General features: G+C 39.8%; 1 protein-coding gene across 1 annotated transcript; it reads left to right on the forward strand.

Moving 5' to 3' along the window:
- The first annotated feature begins 83 nt into the window (after positions 1–83).
- On the forward strand, positions 84–7,026 carry Yip1d1 (Yip1 domain-containing 1). The gene is made up of 6 exons (XM_017253383.3): positions 84–272; positions 329–531; positions 1,563–1,597; positions 3,148–3,258; positions 3,479–3,663; positions 6,543–7,026. The coding sequence occupies exons 1-6, from the start codon at positions 178–180 to the stop codon at positions 6,703–6,705; spliced, it is 792 nt and encodes a 263-aa protein (XP_017108872.1). The 5' UTR covers positions 84–177; the 3' UTR covers positions 6,706–7,026.
- The last annotated feature ends 10,110 nt before the right edge of the window (positions 7,027–17,136 follow it).

A 17,136-nucleotide genomic window follows, 5' to 3' on the forward strand; every position in this document is an offset into this window, starting at 1 on the left:
TTCGAATATTTTATAGAAAACCGCCAATAATATGCGAGTACAAGCCATTTTCCAGCACTGTCAGCTGTGGAACTATCGTTGATATCGATAACACAAAACGCTGGGTCGTGACGTGTATCACTTTGTTGTTAAATTTAGGAAACTTTATTCGCAAATTTAGCTTAAATTAAATTGAGGATGGCTCAGTTTGGCGGTCCAAACGATTTCTACAGCTCCGGTCCATCAGCCGATGCCAGCTACAACTTTGATATGCCCGAGTTTGGACAGGAACTGTGAGTAAATTTCAGAAGTCTCTCAGTTCACAAGTCACTACTTTAAATGGTTGCAGGAATTTCCAAACCTTTGACAACACACAGCCCTCGGTGCCCCCTAACTATGACAACTATGCTCAGCCTCCAGCTCAGGGATTGGGCGGCTTCTATGATCCTACGGCGTATTCAGACACAAGCTATGGTCAGGACAAAAGTGCGAAACAAGGCGGAGGAGGAGCAGCCGGCACAGATTTCGACGATGAGCCACCTCTGTTGGAGGGTAAGATATTAAAAAACAATATGAAATAATTTTTTAAGGAATAGTCTCGGTTATATCTGTTACCTGTGTCCGTGGTATCGTTCATACAATGTATGAGGTAGAAGGAAATAAAAAATAAATATACACTTTTGATCATCAGACACGTTTAAGACGACTTACATATGGATGTATATATGTACATTTGTGAATATTACCGTCTTTCTATTGAAAGGCTTTGATCTCAATGTGCCATATACTTAAAACATTTGTAAATTGAAATCGAAGCTTGGACACCTAATTGGCTTTTATGTCTAGGCACGACCCAGACAGATCCGACAAATTTAAAGAAATTTTAAAAAAGTTACACATTTTTATTTTGTTTAATAATATGGATAGTAATCTATTTTCACATATAGTAAGGGAGCAGCTTTATTAAATTCTATAAGTTAAACAACATTTGGCACATGAACAATAATATTCAACATTTTTTTGTTATTAAAAAGGCAGAATTGGTTACTGCGTTGAAAAATTTTATCAACAGATCTATGTATATAAGTTTTAAAACACCATTTATTCCTTTTTTTGACTACAGTAGTGCCAAAAAATTCTGCGACAGTCCTTTTAAGTGGCATAGTTTCAGGGGAGTTGCAAGTTTACAATGAAAATTTGACAATTATAATGCATTTTTCAGTAAAAGTTTGAAAAAATTTACAATAAGCATATTTTAGTTACATTTAAAAATAGAATTTAATTCTGTTAAAATTAAAAACAAATGTCACATATTAAAAAATCAATTTATTTTATCAAATGTAATAATGGGCTATAAATGTATTCTGTAAGAATTCCTAAAAATAAAATTTTTTTATAATATGACCAATAAACCAATCCGGATTACATAATCTGACATTTAAAATAAAACATCAAAGAATTAATATCTTTAAAATGTTTATATTTTCGTTAATTAATTATAACATATATTACAAGTAGCCAAATAAATAGAGCATAAATGAAAGCTCTCAAAAAACTAATGTTGTTTTCTGCTCTTTTTTCAGAACTAGGCATAAATCCGAACCATATATTCCAGAAGGTAAGAAAAACTTTACCTACTCCATGTTAATTAGAAACCCTAACTAAAAAAGAATACACTATTCTTGAAAGAATAGAGAATTGGCTGCACTTGAACGCATTTTTAACTAGAGCAGACGTCTTGAAGCAAAAAGAAAGTCGAGCAATTGCATATTTTAGAAAGCACAAAGAAACTCCCAGGCCGTCTGCAAAATCCTTCGTTTCCCTTTACGCATTTTACTTGATTTTTTCCGGTACCTTTTTCTAATTTGCAACCCAGAGTAGGGGGGCTTTTCTTTTCGTCGGGCACTTTAGGCCGCGGCAAAACTCCCTTTTAATTGAAATTTAAATGTTTTTCCCTTTGTGTTTATTGCGGGGTACCTTTTCTGCAGCAATAACTCTATGGTTTGCTCGTTGGCGTTGGTTGTTGGTGCACTTGCCGGTTTGTGTCGTTAATGAAGACATATTTTTTCATTGCACTCGCTGCCTACCAGCACATAGTTGTTTTTAAATAAATAAAGCAACTTTTGTGTTTTTAATTAAAGTTTTTCTGACTCATTTTTTGCATCTCACCAATTTCCATTTCATTCCGTTCAGTTGAGTTTGCTGTGCTGTGTGTAACTTTCTGCATTTTTGTCCATTTTGTTGAAAAAAATAATGGCGGACGCCTGATTCTCATTTCTTTCGCTCGGGCACGGAATTTATTACGTTTGTGTTAATTGAAAAATGAAAATGTTAATGAGTCCGTGCGCCATCATAAAACTGAAATGAAATGCTAATTAAATTGTACATCAGCTAGCGGGGGAATTATGGTTAGATTTGCGTTTGACTCTACTTTTGTTTGGTGATGTAATGAATCTCAGGCAGGGCATGTTGGGGGCTAAAAAGGAAACAAATATTATTTTGGAAATATCTCTTTGTTGGCATATAGACTATATTATTTTTTAACTATGAGTTCTTTTTAGTTTGGTTTCGATCCCATCAAACCAACCACCTTTCAATCTCAATTAAAGCTGGTAAATTTAGTAGAGAGATGTTAAAAGCATGGTGGAATTTCAATGACAAATTTTGGAGAGCCCTTGCTGGTGTAATATCAAATTTCATGGCTTTTGCAGTGCCCCACATTCTCATGCGTCAAATGCGTTGACAGCTTTTGGTCCAGTTCCCAGCTCCCGGCTCCCCGTCACCCGATTCCTACTTCCGGCTTGGCCGTTCACTTGCTGGCAGCCTGGCTGGTCAGCAATATCATTTATCATCAATTTCCATTTTTCAAATTTCTCTGCCACTGCACACAATACAAGAAACGGGGGGGAAAACCAAAACGCATAGCGAACAAATGTTTGGAAAACGAAACGGGGGAACTTGGGCTTCGTTTTATGACCGCTGTGCGAACAAATGAATTGTGTTGTGTTGTGTTGTGTTGTGTCCCTTGTCCTGCTGCAGGCTCCGTGAGTGATGATGGCCCGCTGTCGGCGGGGTCACCCCCTAAACCTTTAGCCTCCTCCTTCTGAGCAATCCTTCTCTAGCTCTCTAGCTCTCATTTTAATCGTACCACTCTCTAATTTATTTCAGACTCTGGCTGTGCTAAATCCGCTACGCGGCACCGAACAGCAAATTCTGCAGGACACTGACATGGCTGGCCCGCTTGTATTTTGTCTAACACTCGGAGGCTTCCTGTTGCTGGTTTGTGTTTAGCTTTAAATCGTTAAAAGCCAATTAAAAGGCTTGAGAAGCCCTTCAAAATATGTTCAATAATTGAAACAATAAGTTCAATTACTTCATTTAGTAATACACTTCTTTTTCTCCACTTCTAACACATATTTAAATTGGATTGGTTTAGATTTGAACTTTATTTTACCATAAAATTAAAACATCAACTTTTTTAATATCCTCTATTCTTTAGCAAGGAAAGATGACTTTCTCGTACATCTACGGAATTGGCGTAATGGGATGCATCTTCTTCTACTGCCTGCTTTCATTGATGGTCACCCGGTCGCAGGTAACTTTCGGAGCGGTGGCCTCCGTGCTCGGGTATTGTCTGCTGCCTATGGTCGTACTCTCAGGCATCAACGTTTTAATCACCATTCAGTAAGTAATTGTTGACACAAGTCGGTGGCTTTTCATCTCTCTCCGCCATTTTAATTCATTGTGTGCTTCTTCCCATTCAATCCCCAATCCACCCCCTCCATCATTCATTTCTTTCTTTATATTTATGTTTTTAATTGAAAAGTTGCCAATGCATTGGCGTTCAGTCCTCATTGTTTGTGGCCTGTAATTACAAACTTTTGCCTAAGCTCGTCCAGCTGCGACTGCAGCACGTTTTCGTTCTGCCCTCCGCCGCAGAAATTTGTTCAACTGATGCCATGGTTCTGCCTTCGCCTATTCAAGTTGATCACTTTTGGTTGTTATTGTTATTTGGGCTAAGCTTATTGTTTGATTTGAGAGTGATGCTTCTGTTGCAGAAGCATGGATATGTATCCAAGTAATGAAATAGTTTCTCATATGAAATCGAACCAGACACGCATCTGTTAGATACATTTGTTTAAGAATTGTTTAAAGTTTCCTTGTTAGGATTCATGAAGCTAATCATACAAATTCCTTAAATTAATTTTTTATTTTGATAATATTGTGGAAACCTTGATTCTGGTACTATAGCTCCAGTTTTTTTCTTCTTAGTCATTAAGAACTCCCCGTAGCCAAGCATTTATTTTTTTGCATTCTGTGTTCCGAGCTGGTTGATATCTTTCTGGCACTTTTCGCACAATTTAGGTTTTTAATTTTGTTGCAGTTTTGGGCAACGATGCATACACATAGAGTCATATAAAAAGACTAGCCAACTTAATTTGCTCTTTTAGTGTACTCCAGGGCCACAACTGCCAAACTACAGACTATGGACCGAGGACGAACGAGGCAGGACAATGGTGGACTACGGACTCCATTGAAGCCAAGGCAAGGATGGCAAGGAAAGACCGGCAAAAAACGGAGTAAAATAACGCCAACTATGCGCCGTTTAATTTTCGCGCTAAAAACAGTGGCCTCGGAGTTTTGTGGAGTGGGCGAATTGGTGTGGCTGGATGGGTGGTTGGTTTCGATACGGGCCCGGCTGCCCCGGTGTCCATCTGTCTAACGTTCCGTGCCCTGTTTTGCCACCCGTTGAGTTTCGTTCACGTAGTTCCCTTTTCAAATATGTGTCCAGCACTTGCCGCCCTGGATCCACCCATTACCCACTTTTTCTCCAGCGTTCTTCTTTGCATTTTTATTTTTATTTTTTTGTGTGATGGTTCCACTTGCCACGCTTTTTACTATGGACATGCGAGGAGCAACACGCAAATGCTGCGTGAGTTGTTAGCAATTCCGTTGGTGGTGCCCCACCGCTGCTCCTCGCCTCCGCTCCCTTGGCACGTCATAATTTCAGAGCAGCGAGGGGAAACTAAGTGGTGCAGTGGGTGTGAGTGGTTCTCGGTGAAAAAAAAGGTGAACGTTTTGTAAAAAAAACTGAGTCTACCAATGCTTGGGCTTGCTCGACACCCAACGCGTTGGCCCACCTCTCCCGCCCCGATCCTCTCGCCGTGGGCAAACTGTCCAACTGCCCAGTGCAATTGCTATTTTGGTTGCCTGTTTGCCTGCATTTTTTATTTGTTGGCTTTAAGCGCCGGCAATTTGTGTAGCTGTGGGTGTGTGGCTTTGATGTTCATGCAGTCCATAGGAAAGCCAGAAAAGTTTACAGTAAATATTTTTGCGATTCCCTACACTCTTTCTGGCCCTTTACTTTCTTCTTTTTTCGTCGGACTTTTTAATTGAGTTTGTTTGGTGATGCAAAAGTGCGCAAAAATTACACAGACAGTCGAGTTATCCGGCGGTCGAAGAGTAGTGTTTTGATTCGTTTTAGGCTAGTGCCGGACCATTTAGGCGATCCAGGGTCGGGCCGAAAAATCACTTGGCAGCGTGCTTTTCGCAGGGAAGCAGGGAAAAGCAACACCAACAACAGAGTCCATCGGAAGAAAGGGCAAAGGGCAACCGAAAACGGGGAAAAAATAGAAAGAGGTGACAGCTGAGCCGCCGAGACCACAGAAAGGCAATCCATTAAAAGCGTGCGTGTAGCTGGAAATTGGAACTTTGGAATAAAGGGATTTATGTTTTGGTTTCGCAAATTGATTTCTGTGTCGGTTTTTATTTGGCGAGGATCTATAAATTCTTCTCGTTTAACTTTAAAAGTCACATCAATTTATTTTCTGTTCGAGACTATTAATGTATCAGATATTTAGAAACGTTCCACCTAATCCAACATCAGACTATAAACATCAGTCTATAGGTTTTTAACTCATAGCCGTGTGGGTTTACTCTTGTGCCCCTTCATCATATGCAATTCTGTTGCAGGTGAAGCATAGCTCCCGTCGCTTTTATATCAATTTTTCATATTCCTGGCTCTATAGAGTGTGGGTTATTATATGGGGCTTTGTAGTTGGACCGTGTTTGCACATCCTTGCCGGCATTGCGCCTGATGTCTTTGTTTGCCGTGCCAATTCATTCGTACACACGCACACTCAAACCCAAACATTTCTACTCATCCTCACTCCCTCACTGTTTCTTTTTGTTCGATGCTCTAGTGAGTGGAATATCCTTTGGTACACTGCAAAATATATGGTTCAATTTATCCAAATTATTTATTTATGTGGAAACAGGGGGCTTACATTTTGTAAAAAAAATTAAAATATAATTTTCTGCGACTAATAATTCACACAGCTTATAATTTTTAATCGCTTGTATATGTTCTTATTGTATATTTTTATGGGTATTTTAATTTATATTATAATATTTTCTAAATTTCAACATGGTTTTGTATTTTCTTGCAAACAGCCTGTTTCCACTGTAAACTACTGTGCCTCATGCATATGCATTGTTTATTGATTTTACCGCCGTCTATATCTATCCCGACCGAGTTCTCATATCTCGCTTCACTCTTGCAGGGGCACACTCGGCCTAATTGTGAGCGGCATCTCCATATTCTGGTGCGCCATATCGGCCTCGAAACTGTTCGCTACCGCCTTCTCCATGGACCATCAACAGCTGCTGATTGCCTATCCGTGTGCGGTGCTCTACGGAGGATTTGCGTTGATTACCATTTACTAGGGCTACGGGCTGCCGATGGCGATTCAACGTGCAGATACAGGACAGATACCCTAACCCCTCCCGTCTACTGTTATTGTGTTTGCATGGTTTTAATTGTCCTGCAAATACACTCACACACAACGTTTGCAACACAACAAATTCGCACCCGACAAAATAGAGAAAAGAAGAACATGGAGCTAGGAGGAGCAACTTGCAAACAGGAGTATGAATATTTTGAAGAAAATTAGCGCCGATTGGAAATTGTTTTATGTGTTCCGCTCGGCTCAGCTGTGTAATAAATTTGATTGGGAATAAAAAAAAAAAACGGTTAACAAATTGAAATTGGTTTTTTGCCTGGGCACACACACACATTTATATTTGTGTATAGTGATGGGTAGTGTAAGCAGCATATTGAAGTTTCACGCTCTGGTTTCCGTTTCCGAGGAACTGCACTCTTTTTTGGGCATGCAAAATTATCGCGGCTCAAAGTCATTTTTTTTTTCCTTTCCTGCCAAATATTGATTTTCTTTTATTAACTTTGTTGTTTTATAAGGGGAGTTCACAGGGATATGATTCTGTTGAATTTAAGAGACCTTACTGGAAAGAAAACTTGAAAAGCAGTCTGTTTGTGTATTTATTGAATATTGCTTAAATGTCTTATACATTTCAATATAAGTCTAGTCGATTTAACAGCCGTAGCCAATTTTCTATATTACTCTAATAGTTTTAAGCCATTCTTGGGTAAACATTTAAATGAAGGACATCAATTTGCAATATGATTTTTCAAAACTAAAATTCTTAAAGAAACATTTCACCCCTGTAGGTGAACATCTTCTGCAGTTATTTATGCTTTCATTGAATTTCCAGCACATTTGCTTTTCTTTTCTGGTTTCTGCAGCAGTGAATCGAACCGAATTTTCCAGCTTCGAGTTTGATTCACCCAATCGGTTTATTGTCTGCCGTCAGGTTGGTGCACTTTGGCTTGTTGCACTAATCGACAACAATTGATGAAAACCTAAAACTTCCAAAGGTTTCCAGTTTTCCACAGCACAATGTGAGTTTATTCAATTGTAAATTTGTTGGTCTAATTGAAATTTCAACTGCAGCTTGCTTTTGGTTTTTAATTTCCCACAGCTGTGGTACAAAAAATTTAAAAATTCCTCTCCGCATACAAAGTGTTAATTGAATTTTTTAATGATCTAAAAAACTAAAAAGAAACCAAAAGAAGCCAAAAGTAAAAGGAATCACAATAAAAAAGGGTCCGCTTCATACCGCTGCTTACCATATGTAAATAATTCAGCGGTGTCCTCGCATTTTCATATTACATAATTAACGTTTTCTTTTGGAGCATTTTTTTGTTTAGAGTTTCCGGCATGTCCTTTCCCGGGCCCGCCTCAGCTGCCCGAGCAAATTGCAAAATGCGTAGCATACTTTGTTGGGCCGGCTCAGTTGCTTTGCGCTTTTTGATTTCCGTTTTGGACACTCGCTCCTTTCTTGCCCATTTCCTCCTCCCCTCCTTGTGCCCGCTCTTATGCAAATTGTTGTAATTACTACAATTCGGTTGAGCATTTTTATGGCTGGTGGTCAACAAAAAAGGAAGGACCAAAAAATACTATATATAGAGCGAAATGTATGCGGAAATATTTGTGCGCTAATTGCGTGGCAAAAAGGGGTGGGGAGGCGGATGGTGGTCCTTTGTCGGCAAGGACCCCGGCCAGGATCTGTGTGCTTAAGCATTTTACGCTCATCAAAGACGTCGCTTGCCATTAGCGCCATTAATAAACACTCGTTAGCTGTTAGCTGGCAGACAGGACCTGGCTGGCTGCGGCACCAGCTTTCGACCTGGCGCCTCCCGAATGTGTTGCTGATAATTAGAATGAGCTCACAATTAGCAGAACCCGTTGCGGATGGGAGGACCGACGATGATGGGTGGCAGCTCCTCCAGGATGCAAGGCCGCGCACCGGCATAAGCTTATTAGTTTGTGCTTATTTTTATAATTTTTTATCTTCGCCATTATAAGCAGCTTGGTCTTTAAATATCAACGAGTATACACAACGAGTGTTTATAAGTTGGAGAAAAATATCTCATTAGTAATTTATTTCACAAAGGCACTAAAAAGTTTACCTCGCGAAATGCAAAACACGCATTTCGTTGATACATTTTAAACTGATACTTTTGGCGAGTCCTTCACAAGGACCAGATCCTTTATTTTATCAGTGTATCTTCCGCATCCTATCGCTTTCTATCGAGCGTAAAGCGTGAGCCAACACAATGGCAAACACCTGCGGACAAAAGCTGCTTACGGAAATGCACAGCCAAGAAAAAGGATGTGGCTAAAGGGAAAAGGGGCGGGGTACAAGAGTTATTACATTCTAGCGCTTCCTCTGCTCGTTCGCCTTGAGTTGTGCTTTCATCTTCTTCTGCTGCTGGTGGTGCTGCTGCTGGAGCTCTTGCGGCTGAAACTTTTGCTGCATTTTAATAAATATGCAATCTAAAAACGTTTCCCACACAGACAAAGCCGCAATAACCGCAGAGGTTTCGGGGTGTATGCGCCGGAGAGGTTTTTCTTGGTTTCCCCCTAGGTTTTCCCAGGACGCTGCCAATGCCAAGAATAAAGGCGTTAATTATGCTTTTCCAGCAACGCAAAATGGTCAAGTGCGGCCAATAGAAAGCGAGACGACAGCCACATTATGTGAGATTCGCTCGGGCCAGACCTTGCCTTAATGGCAAAAAAGCGAACGGAAAACATAGGGGAGACTGAGGAAAGCGGAAATGGAGAGCGCCGGGACCTGTTCCCTGAAAGGTTGGGGTCTGCATTGGTTGCAGTTGCCACATTTTTAATTAGCGCTTTTAAAAGCTCATTGAATGGTCAAAAAAGAAAAGCCAAGTAGAAGAGGAACGAAACAAGTTACATGGATGTCAGTCGGCGGGCTTGCATTATAGCTTTTAAATGTGCGCTTGGAAAATGGCCGTATAATGCATATTCAGTCAAAGGTCAAAAAATATAGAAAAAGATGCTGTACGTACTTCTTACATATTCATCCTATGTCGGTTGCGCTCTAAGAGTATGTCCATACCCAACTGGGCACCAACAAGTGGAAGATTCAAATAGACCACACATCCGGCCAAAGGGATAGACGTTACGGGAGGCGTAATGTTACAGGCGGCTTAGGGCGTAGGGCTGGCGGGGTGTACCCGATTTGCGGCACTGAAATGCATAGAGAATTAGCCGGAGATGAGCGGTTGGCTAAAGGATGCAGCACGGGCGAGGCACGTGTAAAAAGGTGGCCAGATTTTGCATGGTTACCAGCTCTCAGCCCCTTTCTTGCCGCATCGCTGACTCGTTTCCAAAGCCAAACCAAATTGCTGGTAAGCCTTATCCTCAAACCCGTTCTCCCTCCCGGAAGCTACACCCCTTCGTCGATGCCCACGCACACTGATGCAACCAACAGCCACACATCGTTAGGTTGCAGCTTAAAAGCGAAATGCAACATTTATGGTTAAGCGCCACCGAAATGGCTGGCAGAACCGGCCACCTCCTTCTCTCACACAGACGAGCTTGCCGCGTTGATTGCTGCGGCCACACTTCCGGAGCCCAGGGACAGAGATTCTGCAGGTGGGGTGGATGAGCAGCTGATGGATGGTTGAAGGACCTGGCAAATATTCTAGGACACTTGACCACTGCACAACCAATTAACTGAAGAGCGCTGGAAATAACTTGGTGTCGACCTCCCTTCTTACCCATTTTCCCAAAATAGAGTTTCTTGTTCAGATACATCATTGTTAGGAAATGTATTGTTTGGAACACTTAAACCTGAAAAAGCAGTTAAGGTAAGCCACACAAGGTAAATATAGGTACCAAACAAAATTCTATAGTTATATATATATATATAATAGTTATATAATATAGTTCTATTCTAAATTGATAAGTTGATAAGTTGATTTGTTTCTCCATCACATTGAAAATGTCTATATCTATACATTTTGGCTGTCTAGTAGATCCACTCCTCAATTCGAAAGGAGATACAAACAGAAACCATCAAAAATACCTTCAGGTGCACATCTACTATATACATCTGTATGTAAAGGTGTTTAAATACATATATTAGTATTACTTTATCTTATAAATTATCAACTTCCTATGGTTTATCCCCCATACCATTATACCTGAAAAAACATGAAAAGGCAACTCAAAGATGTTTATTGTTTTGAGCTTTTGTGCACTTGAATGAACACTGAATTGGAATATCCGTGTGATTTCAGGACGCTGAGAAGGAACAGTTGATTTCCACTGAACTCTAGATAATCCCCCAACAACAGCAGTTAACAGGCAACGATTACTTGGCAACAAGTCAATTACGACTATGCCGTTGCTCGATGCCAACCAAGAATGGTTCCTAAATCCACTTTCCCCTCCCATTTCTTCCTCTTTTTGATATCTACTAAGGCAGTCTGGTTGCAGCGATAACCGACTTGGACTTGGGAACCCAATAAATTCCTTGACCGAGCGGTTACTCGTATAGCTTTAGAATCCTCTTTAATGCGCTAACTAATTGAGCCCGGCCATACGGGCAGTTAAGTGGCGATGGAGGATAAGAGCAAGGGGTCTTGGATACCTAGGTTGGCGGGGCTATCACCAAGTGGCAATCGGTTGTAATCTCTAGCAAAGCCGCTATAGCTAGGGATGAATAAAGGGGTATGCACTTTGAGGAGGCATTTCAGCTTATAAATATATGTATATAAATTACCTTATTTTTAAAAAAACCTTATTAATTTTATTTATTTTTTTTATATAAATTAATTTGTATATACATTTTAAATGAATAAGTATTTTTATATAAATAAACTAGACGCATTTTCAATAAATAAATTATTATTATATTATTCCCTTATATAATAAAATATGTATCTTTTAATAGGTATTTGATGCGTCTGTTACTTTCTAAATTATATGAGGTTCTTCTTAGTTCAAATTACTTTTGGCGAAATTTTTACAACACTTTTATTGCCTGTCGAATGGGTGAGAGAAATGCAGGATGGAGAAGGTCCTTCTTTGTCTGGCTTTGCGATTTCAGTTATGCGGTTTCAAAATTCAATTAAAAGCCGAACATCACATTTCTCTTGTCGTCTTAAGCAATTTTTTTCGATTTTCTTTCACTTTTCTTAAACTCCTAAGAGCTGCACTAACCAGATAAGGAGGAAATCCCGAAAGCCAAAGGGGAAGGGCGAACGTGTGAATAAGTTTCCACAGGATGTGGAAGCGATGATTCCCTTGCCATGATTTAGGTTGCTACATCGGCATGAGTTGAATTGAATGGAGAGTTTCCTCAACTAAAAAATATAAAAATTTAATAAATAAGTTTTTAGTTATTTAATTCAGTTTTTCAAGAGTCACGTACTGAAAATTTTGCTACGAATTATTGAGGCAGCAATAAACACACAGATAAATCCGAGAGGTCGGCTATAATGGAGTTCCTCGACTATACGATACCGGATATTTTTTTCTTCCATTTAATATCTTCTTGTCTTTTATTTTAATAAATCATTTATATACATCATGTAATCATTTTAAAAATGAATACTAATAACTTTCCGATTAAACTTGGCTTAAATAACGCGTTTTGGCTGATTTCTACGGAAAAATTTTTTAAAAAAATGCGTTCTTATATATGTACATATGTAGATTATATATAAATTAAAGCAAGATATTATATAGAAGAAAGATTGACTTGGCTATTAATGCTGATCAATAATATATAACTATGTTAGGGGGTCGGAATGATTCCTCCTTTTTTCAGGAATACAATATGCCTCTATTTACCTATTTTGTTGCCAATTGTTCTTGCTAATAGGAAAATGCGACGTACAGACAAGTGCGCTACAAATAGATGGGCTATTTGAAAAAAATTTTAAAAATTTAAGAGCTCAAACACAGAAACAAGTAATAACACACTTTCAAAACTTTTAAAAATATTTTGAAGAAATAAAAGAACCGTCTTTCATATACAAGCTTCTTAAATAGGTATAACTTTTTTAAAATGTAAACAAATCTAAATCCCCATCACAAGAAATAAAGATATTGAAAAATGGATATAAGAGTGTTATTTATAAAAGTGTTCCCCTGGTAAGCGTGATATAAAGGAATAGGAGCAATGCTGGGCCACGTGGTGGAAGAAATCTGGTCTTCGAGTGTGCGTGTCGGCACGTGTTTGTTTTGCATGTCTACTGCGCTTTGAAGTCCTTGCTGCAGCAGGATAATATGTATGTGAAATGCTTAATCAGCCGCACTCACACTTGCACTTGAGCTTACACAATCCAATAGTATAGTCAAACAAGTGTAAAAAACAAAGCAAAACAAAACAAACAGACTAAGCGAACGGTGCATAAATATTTCAATAGCATACTTTTCGGATACGTGATCCAAGTCCAATTCCTCAAGAATGTACATAAGTGCAGATCTAAGACAGTACAATGTGACAGGCTCCTATGAACCAACTTAATGTTGCTGTTAAGGGTCAAACTTGCCGTAAGAGTGTTTATAAATATACATATATATATAATATTAATATTACCTTTTTAATAGTTAATTATTAGGGTTGTGTTTTAAGTTAATTATTATAAACCCGTTTGATTTTCATTTAAATATTGAATATTGAAAATACAGAATGACTAAAAAGCTACCATCCTATAGTAAGTTTAGTTTGATTAGTGCCAATGGTTTATGGTAAAAACAATTCTTACTAGATTTATAGATTTTATACTAGATTTCTTACTCAGAGACGTGGATCTCAGAGACTATACGAGATAGAGAGACTATAGCTATAGGATTTGGCATGGATACTCCTAAAATCCCCACGCAGTTCCAGTTTGTTTCAAAATTTTTCCACGCCCACTCCCGCTCTTGAAACAGAAATCTCGTTAAGGCGCCAGTTGTTTTAAGGTTTTCGGAAAATTTTTAATACCAAACTGTTCTAATGGCTACTCTACACCTACAAATCAAAAAGCAGCCGGATAACCTTTTTGCGGAGATTCCATACCGTTAAAGATTACGCTTTAAGGTTGGTTAAATTGTGGGTGGAAGAGATGGGTACCGGGTATAATATTGTCGGGAAACGCGACTATAGCAGTCCTTTCTTGTTTTCGCCTGTATTCTATTTATTTAATATCTTCGCCGAATTTAATTATCCGAAACTTAGGCTCTCCCAGCCACTGGTAAAAGTTATACAATCAGTTTTAGTCTCACTAAATCTTATGGAAGATTTCGTCGTGATTCGATTACTTAAACAGTCTGGGAAATCTATTGCCAGGACAAACAATTAAATCGCTTTACCAGCATGACAGCACCGGGAGGAAGAGTGCTGGGAGCAATCCTCCCACACATTCTCTTCAAAAATAGCTTAAAAAATGCTACGAAATTGTTGTGTTCCGGGTATTTTTGGAGGTTGTGTGCGTGGCGGAGACAAAGTTTCGGTCTCAAAGTATTTGGAAACTCATTTTGCTTAGCACCAATTGTTGTTGATGTTGTTGTTTGCTTTGCCATGGCTTGGCTTTTGGTGTAATTTCGTTGTCATTAAGTTGGCATTATAACAAAATGCCTTTTCAATCACTTTTGACTAAATGCAGTGACTACAAGGGAAAACGGAGCTTCGCTCGTGCTTCCATTCCTCGGTTCATTCATACTATAGTCCTTCGCCACTTTTAAGGGGCGTTCTAAGCGACATCCCTCTCAACCCCCCCTTGTCTCATGAAGAATCACTCCACCAAGTTTTTGGAAATTTTTCGACAAGGATAAGTAAGCACAACAATGCTGGCGAGCAAAATCAGAAGCGAGAAGAGAGACTGGACCAAAACAAGGACCAGGAAACCGCAAAGATAAACAAATTCAGCACTGGAAAAAATCTATTAAAAAGTTTCAATAATTTTGTTAATTTTCTTATATTTATAAGTCACCTATTTACATTTTTAAGAAGTATATAAATTCTAATAAAAGTTCTAAAAATGTCAGTCACGGTTTTAGTAACGATTTTTCGAGTGTCTTGTTCAAAGTACAAAGCGGAGTGGGGTGGATGAGAGGTCGCTTTGCAGTAAATTTCCAGCGTTTCATCAATGTCACTGCAAAAGGACTCTTTGGCCTGGCCCACGCATATCCTTTTGTATTTAAATTGTTTGCCTGCCTTTGCCTGATGAACACCGAGCGGCGCTGTCAAAAGTTTCTTTTTTCTCCTCGGTCGCAACAATTTCATTATCTGGGCCGGAATGGGGGAGGATGGGCGGAGGGGCTGTGAGTGATAGGGCAGTTGTTGTGTGACAGGAGACACGCCACAGCAAGTGGCAAGGAACTCACTCCCAGTCCCCTCCTCGTAAGTCTCGCAATGCTGCAGGATGTGAGATGATTTTTATGGAATCAACTTTTTCAGGCATTTTTCAGATCATATATTAAGGAGCTGTTTCATGTGTGCTGTTAAAAACTTGCTAAATGATACCATGCTTAAATTTGTCTCGATGGAAGGAAACAAGAAGTAAAATACTATTATTAATACATATTTAAATATCTGATATGTTTCAAAAAAAAAAATTTGTTTTAACCTCTAAAGGAGGGCGTTGCTTTATCGGTAATGCGACTTTAATGTGACAAGCTGTGGGAGGAGCCATATTTGGGAAAAAATCCAAAAGCAGCAGCTTTGAAAAGAAAAGCATCCTGCGGCGAATTTGCATAGGCTTAATTTAAATTCTCTTAAACATCAGCCCGATATGTTTCCTGAGCGTTTGCGGGTGTGTCCTGAGAGGACCAAAAAGGACAATGATCGGCGGACCTTTTTTCCACCGAAAACGAAAAGTTGACGAAGCCGAAACCGAAGAACAAGCTAAAGTGGAAAATCAGAGAAAACAAGAAAAAAGGGTGTACGCTTAAGTTTGGCAAATAACTGCAGGCAAGCTAGGAGCCTCACACTCACACAACCCACAAGGAAAATAAGAATGTACAAGGGACCACGGGACACTGGAGACCTTTAAGCAGCAACATAACAAAATCAAAAGGATTTTGCGTATAAGTTGCAAATTAAGTTGCTCTCATCCCTGGTTCTCAGCACAGAACTCCGTGCTTTCATTCGTTTGTGTCCTTGTTAGCCCCCTTTTTACTGGCATCCGGCATTTTCCATGCGTTTCCAACTTCGTCATCTTATGTGCTTATGATATCCCTTTGGCCCTGCGGCCAATGAACAACAACCACGAAAAAACAATAACAAACTGTGGAAGCATGTCCTTGGCCTCGGCACACGCTTCCTATTCGGGTAAAACTTGTCAACAGATTCTGGCAGTCGGGGGCCGAGGATTGGGTGCTGAGACTTTAAATTAACAGATAGCTATCTTTAAAAGTGGCACTCCTTTTACCATAGCCGGGTTATTATTTTGTTTGCGGGAAAGAGGTTAAAGCAGGCCGAAATAAGTCGAAAAAATGTTGCGGCCGTTAGCCTCTGCTCTGAAAAGAAACCCTTAATTGAGTGCACACTCAAGCTAAGCAGCAGACGGCCAAAAAGAGCACAAGGGAACGCTGGAGACACCCTCACATACTCACAGATACACATCCACGCCGAAAGTCCTATGTGGAAGTGAGTCCTGCCGGCAGACTGCTGCCTTTTTATGCTCTTTTAGCGCCATTATCCTTTTACGATTATCGCCGCTAAAGCGAATTGACTGTTTGACGTTCAATTGAAATTTTGCATTAAAGCTCAATGGCTTAACCCCTTGAAATTATGCAATAAGTCCCATCACTACACTCCCAAACCCCGCATCCTCCACCACATCCCTTCGCGATCCTGCAAAACTTCACTCGGCAACGCAATCCAAAGCTGAGCCCAAGCAGCTTTTAGCCCGAAACTCGCAAATGGCAAATGGTTCTGGGACTTTAGCGGTAAGAGTTGGGACACGGGGTGCAAAAGGGGAACGGAGATGCAAATGGGTGGTGGGAGGATGGGTGGCCGGGTGGCCGGGATGCTCTGCTGCTGAGATCCAAAGCGATGCCAACGAACAGAACGAAACGAAACGGAACGGAACGGAGAAAGCATCGAATGGCAGCCAATTAGCGCGCATTGCTCATACGCCACGTTTGTCATGGCAGCCAGACTCACACGACCTCCTACTCCCCACACACAGATGCCCACATGTGCAGAAGTTTCCCGCCCATATACACTCGAACAAATATTCATAAAATATATGAAGTACTACATATTTATTATTATACTACTCTAAAAGAAAAATATTTTAAATACCAATATAGTATCATGATTAAAAAAATGTTTCCAAAATATTTGTCTGAGTGATCCAGCGTTTCTTCTCTGTGTAGCCCCCTCTCATAGCGGAAACGGAAGTTGTAAAGGGGATTTTCAATTTGCAATTGAACTGATTCTGATTTTTTGGCTTGCTTCTTTTGCTCGGCGCTCATTTTATGGCTG

Source organism: Drosophila bipectinata, chromosome 2L, assembly GCF_030179905.1.
Source record: "Drosophila bipectinata strain 14024-0381.07 chromosome 2L, DbipHiC1v2, whole genome shotgun sequence".
Lineage (NCBI taxonomy): Eukaryota > Metazoa > Arthropoda > Insecta > Diptera > Drosophilidae > Drosophila > Drosophila bipectinata.

Excerpts from the sequence above, each read along its gene's own strand:
- Yip1d1 (XM_017253383.3), top strand. The coding sequence starts at position 178 with ATGGCTCAGTTTGGCGGTCCAAACGATTTCTACAGCTCCGGTCCATCA. Across the intron at positions 532-1,562 it reads TGAGCCACCTCTGTTGGAGG|AACTAGGCATAAATCCGAAC; the intron begins GTAAGATATTAA and ends CTCTTTTTTCAG. Across the intron at positions 3,259-3,478 it reads TCGGAGGCTTCCTGTTGCTG|CAAGGAAAGATGACTTTCTC; the intron begins GTTTGTGTTTAG and ends TCTATTCTTTAG.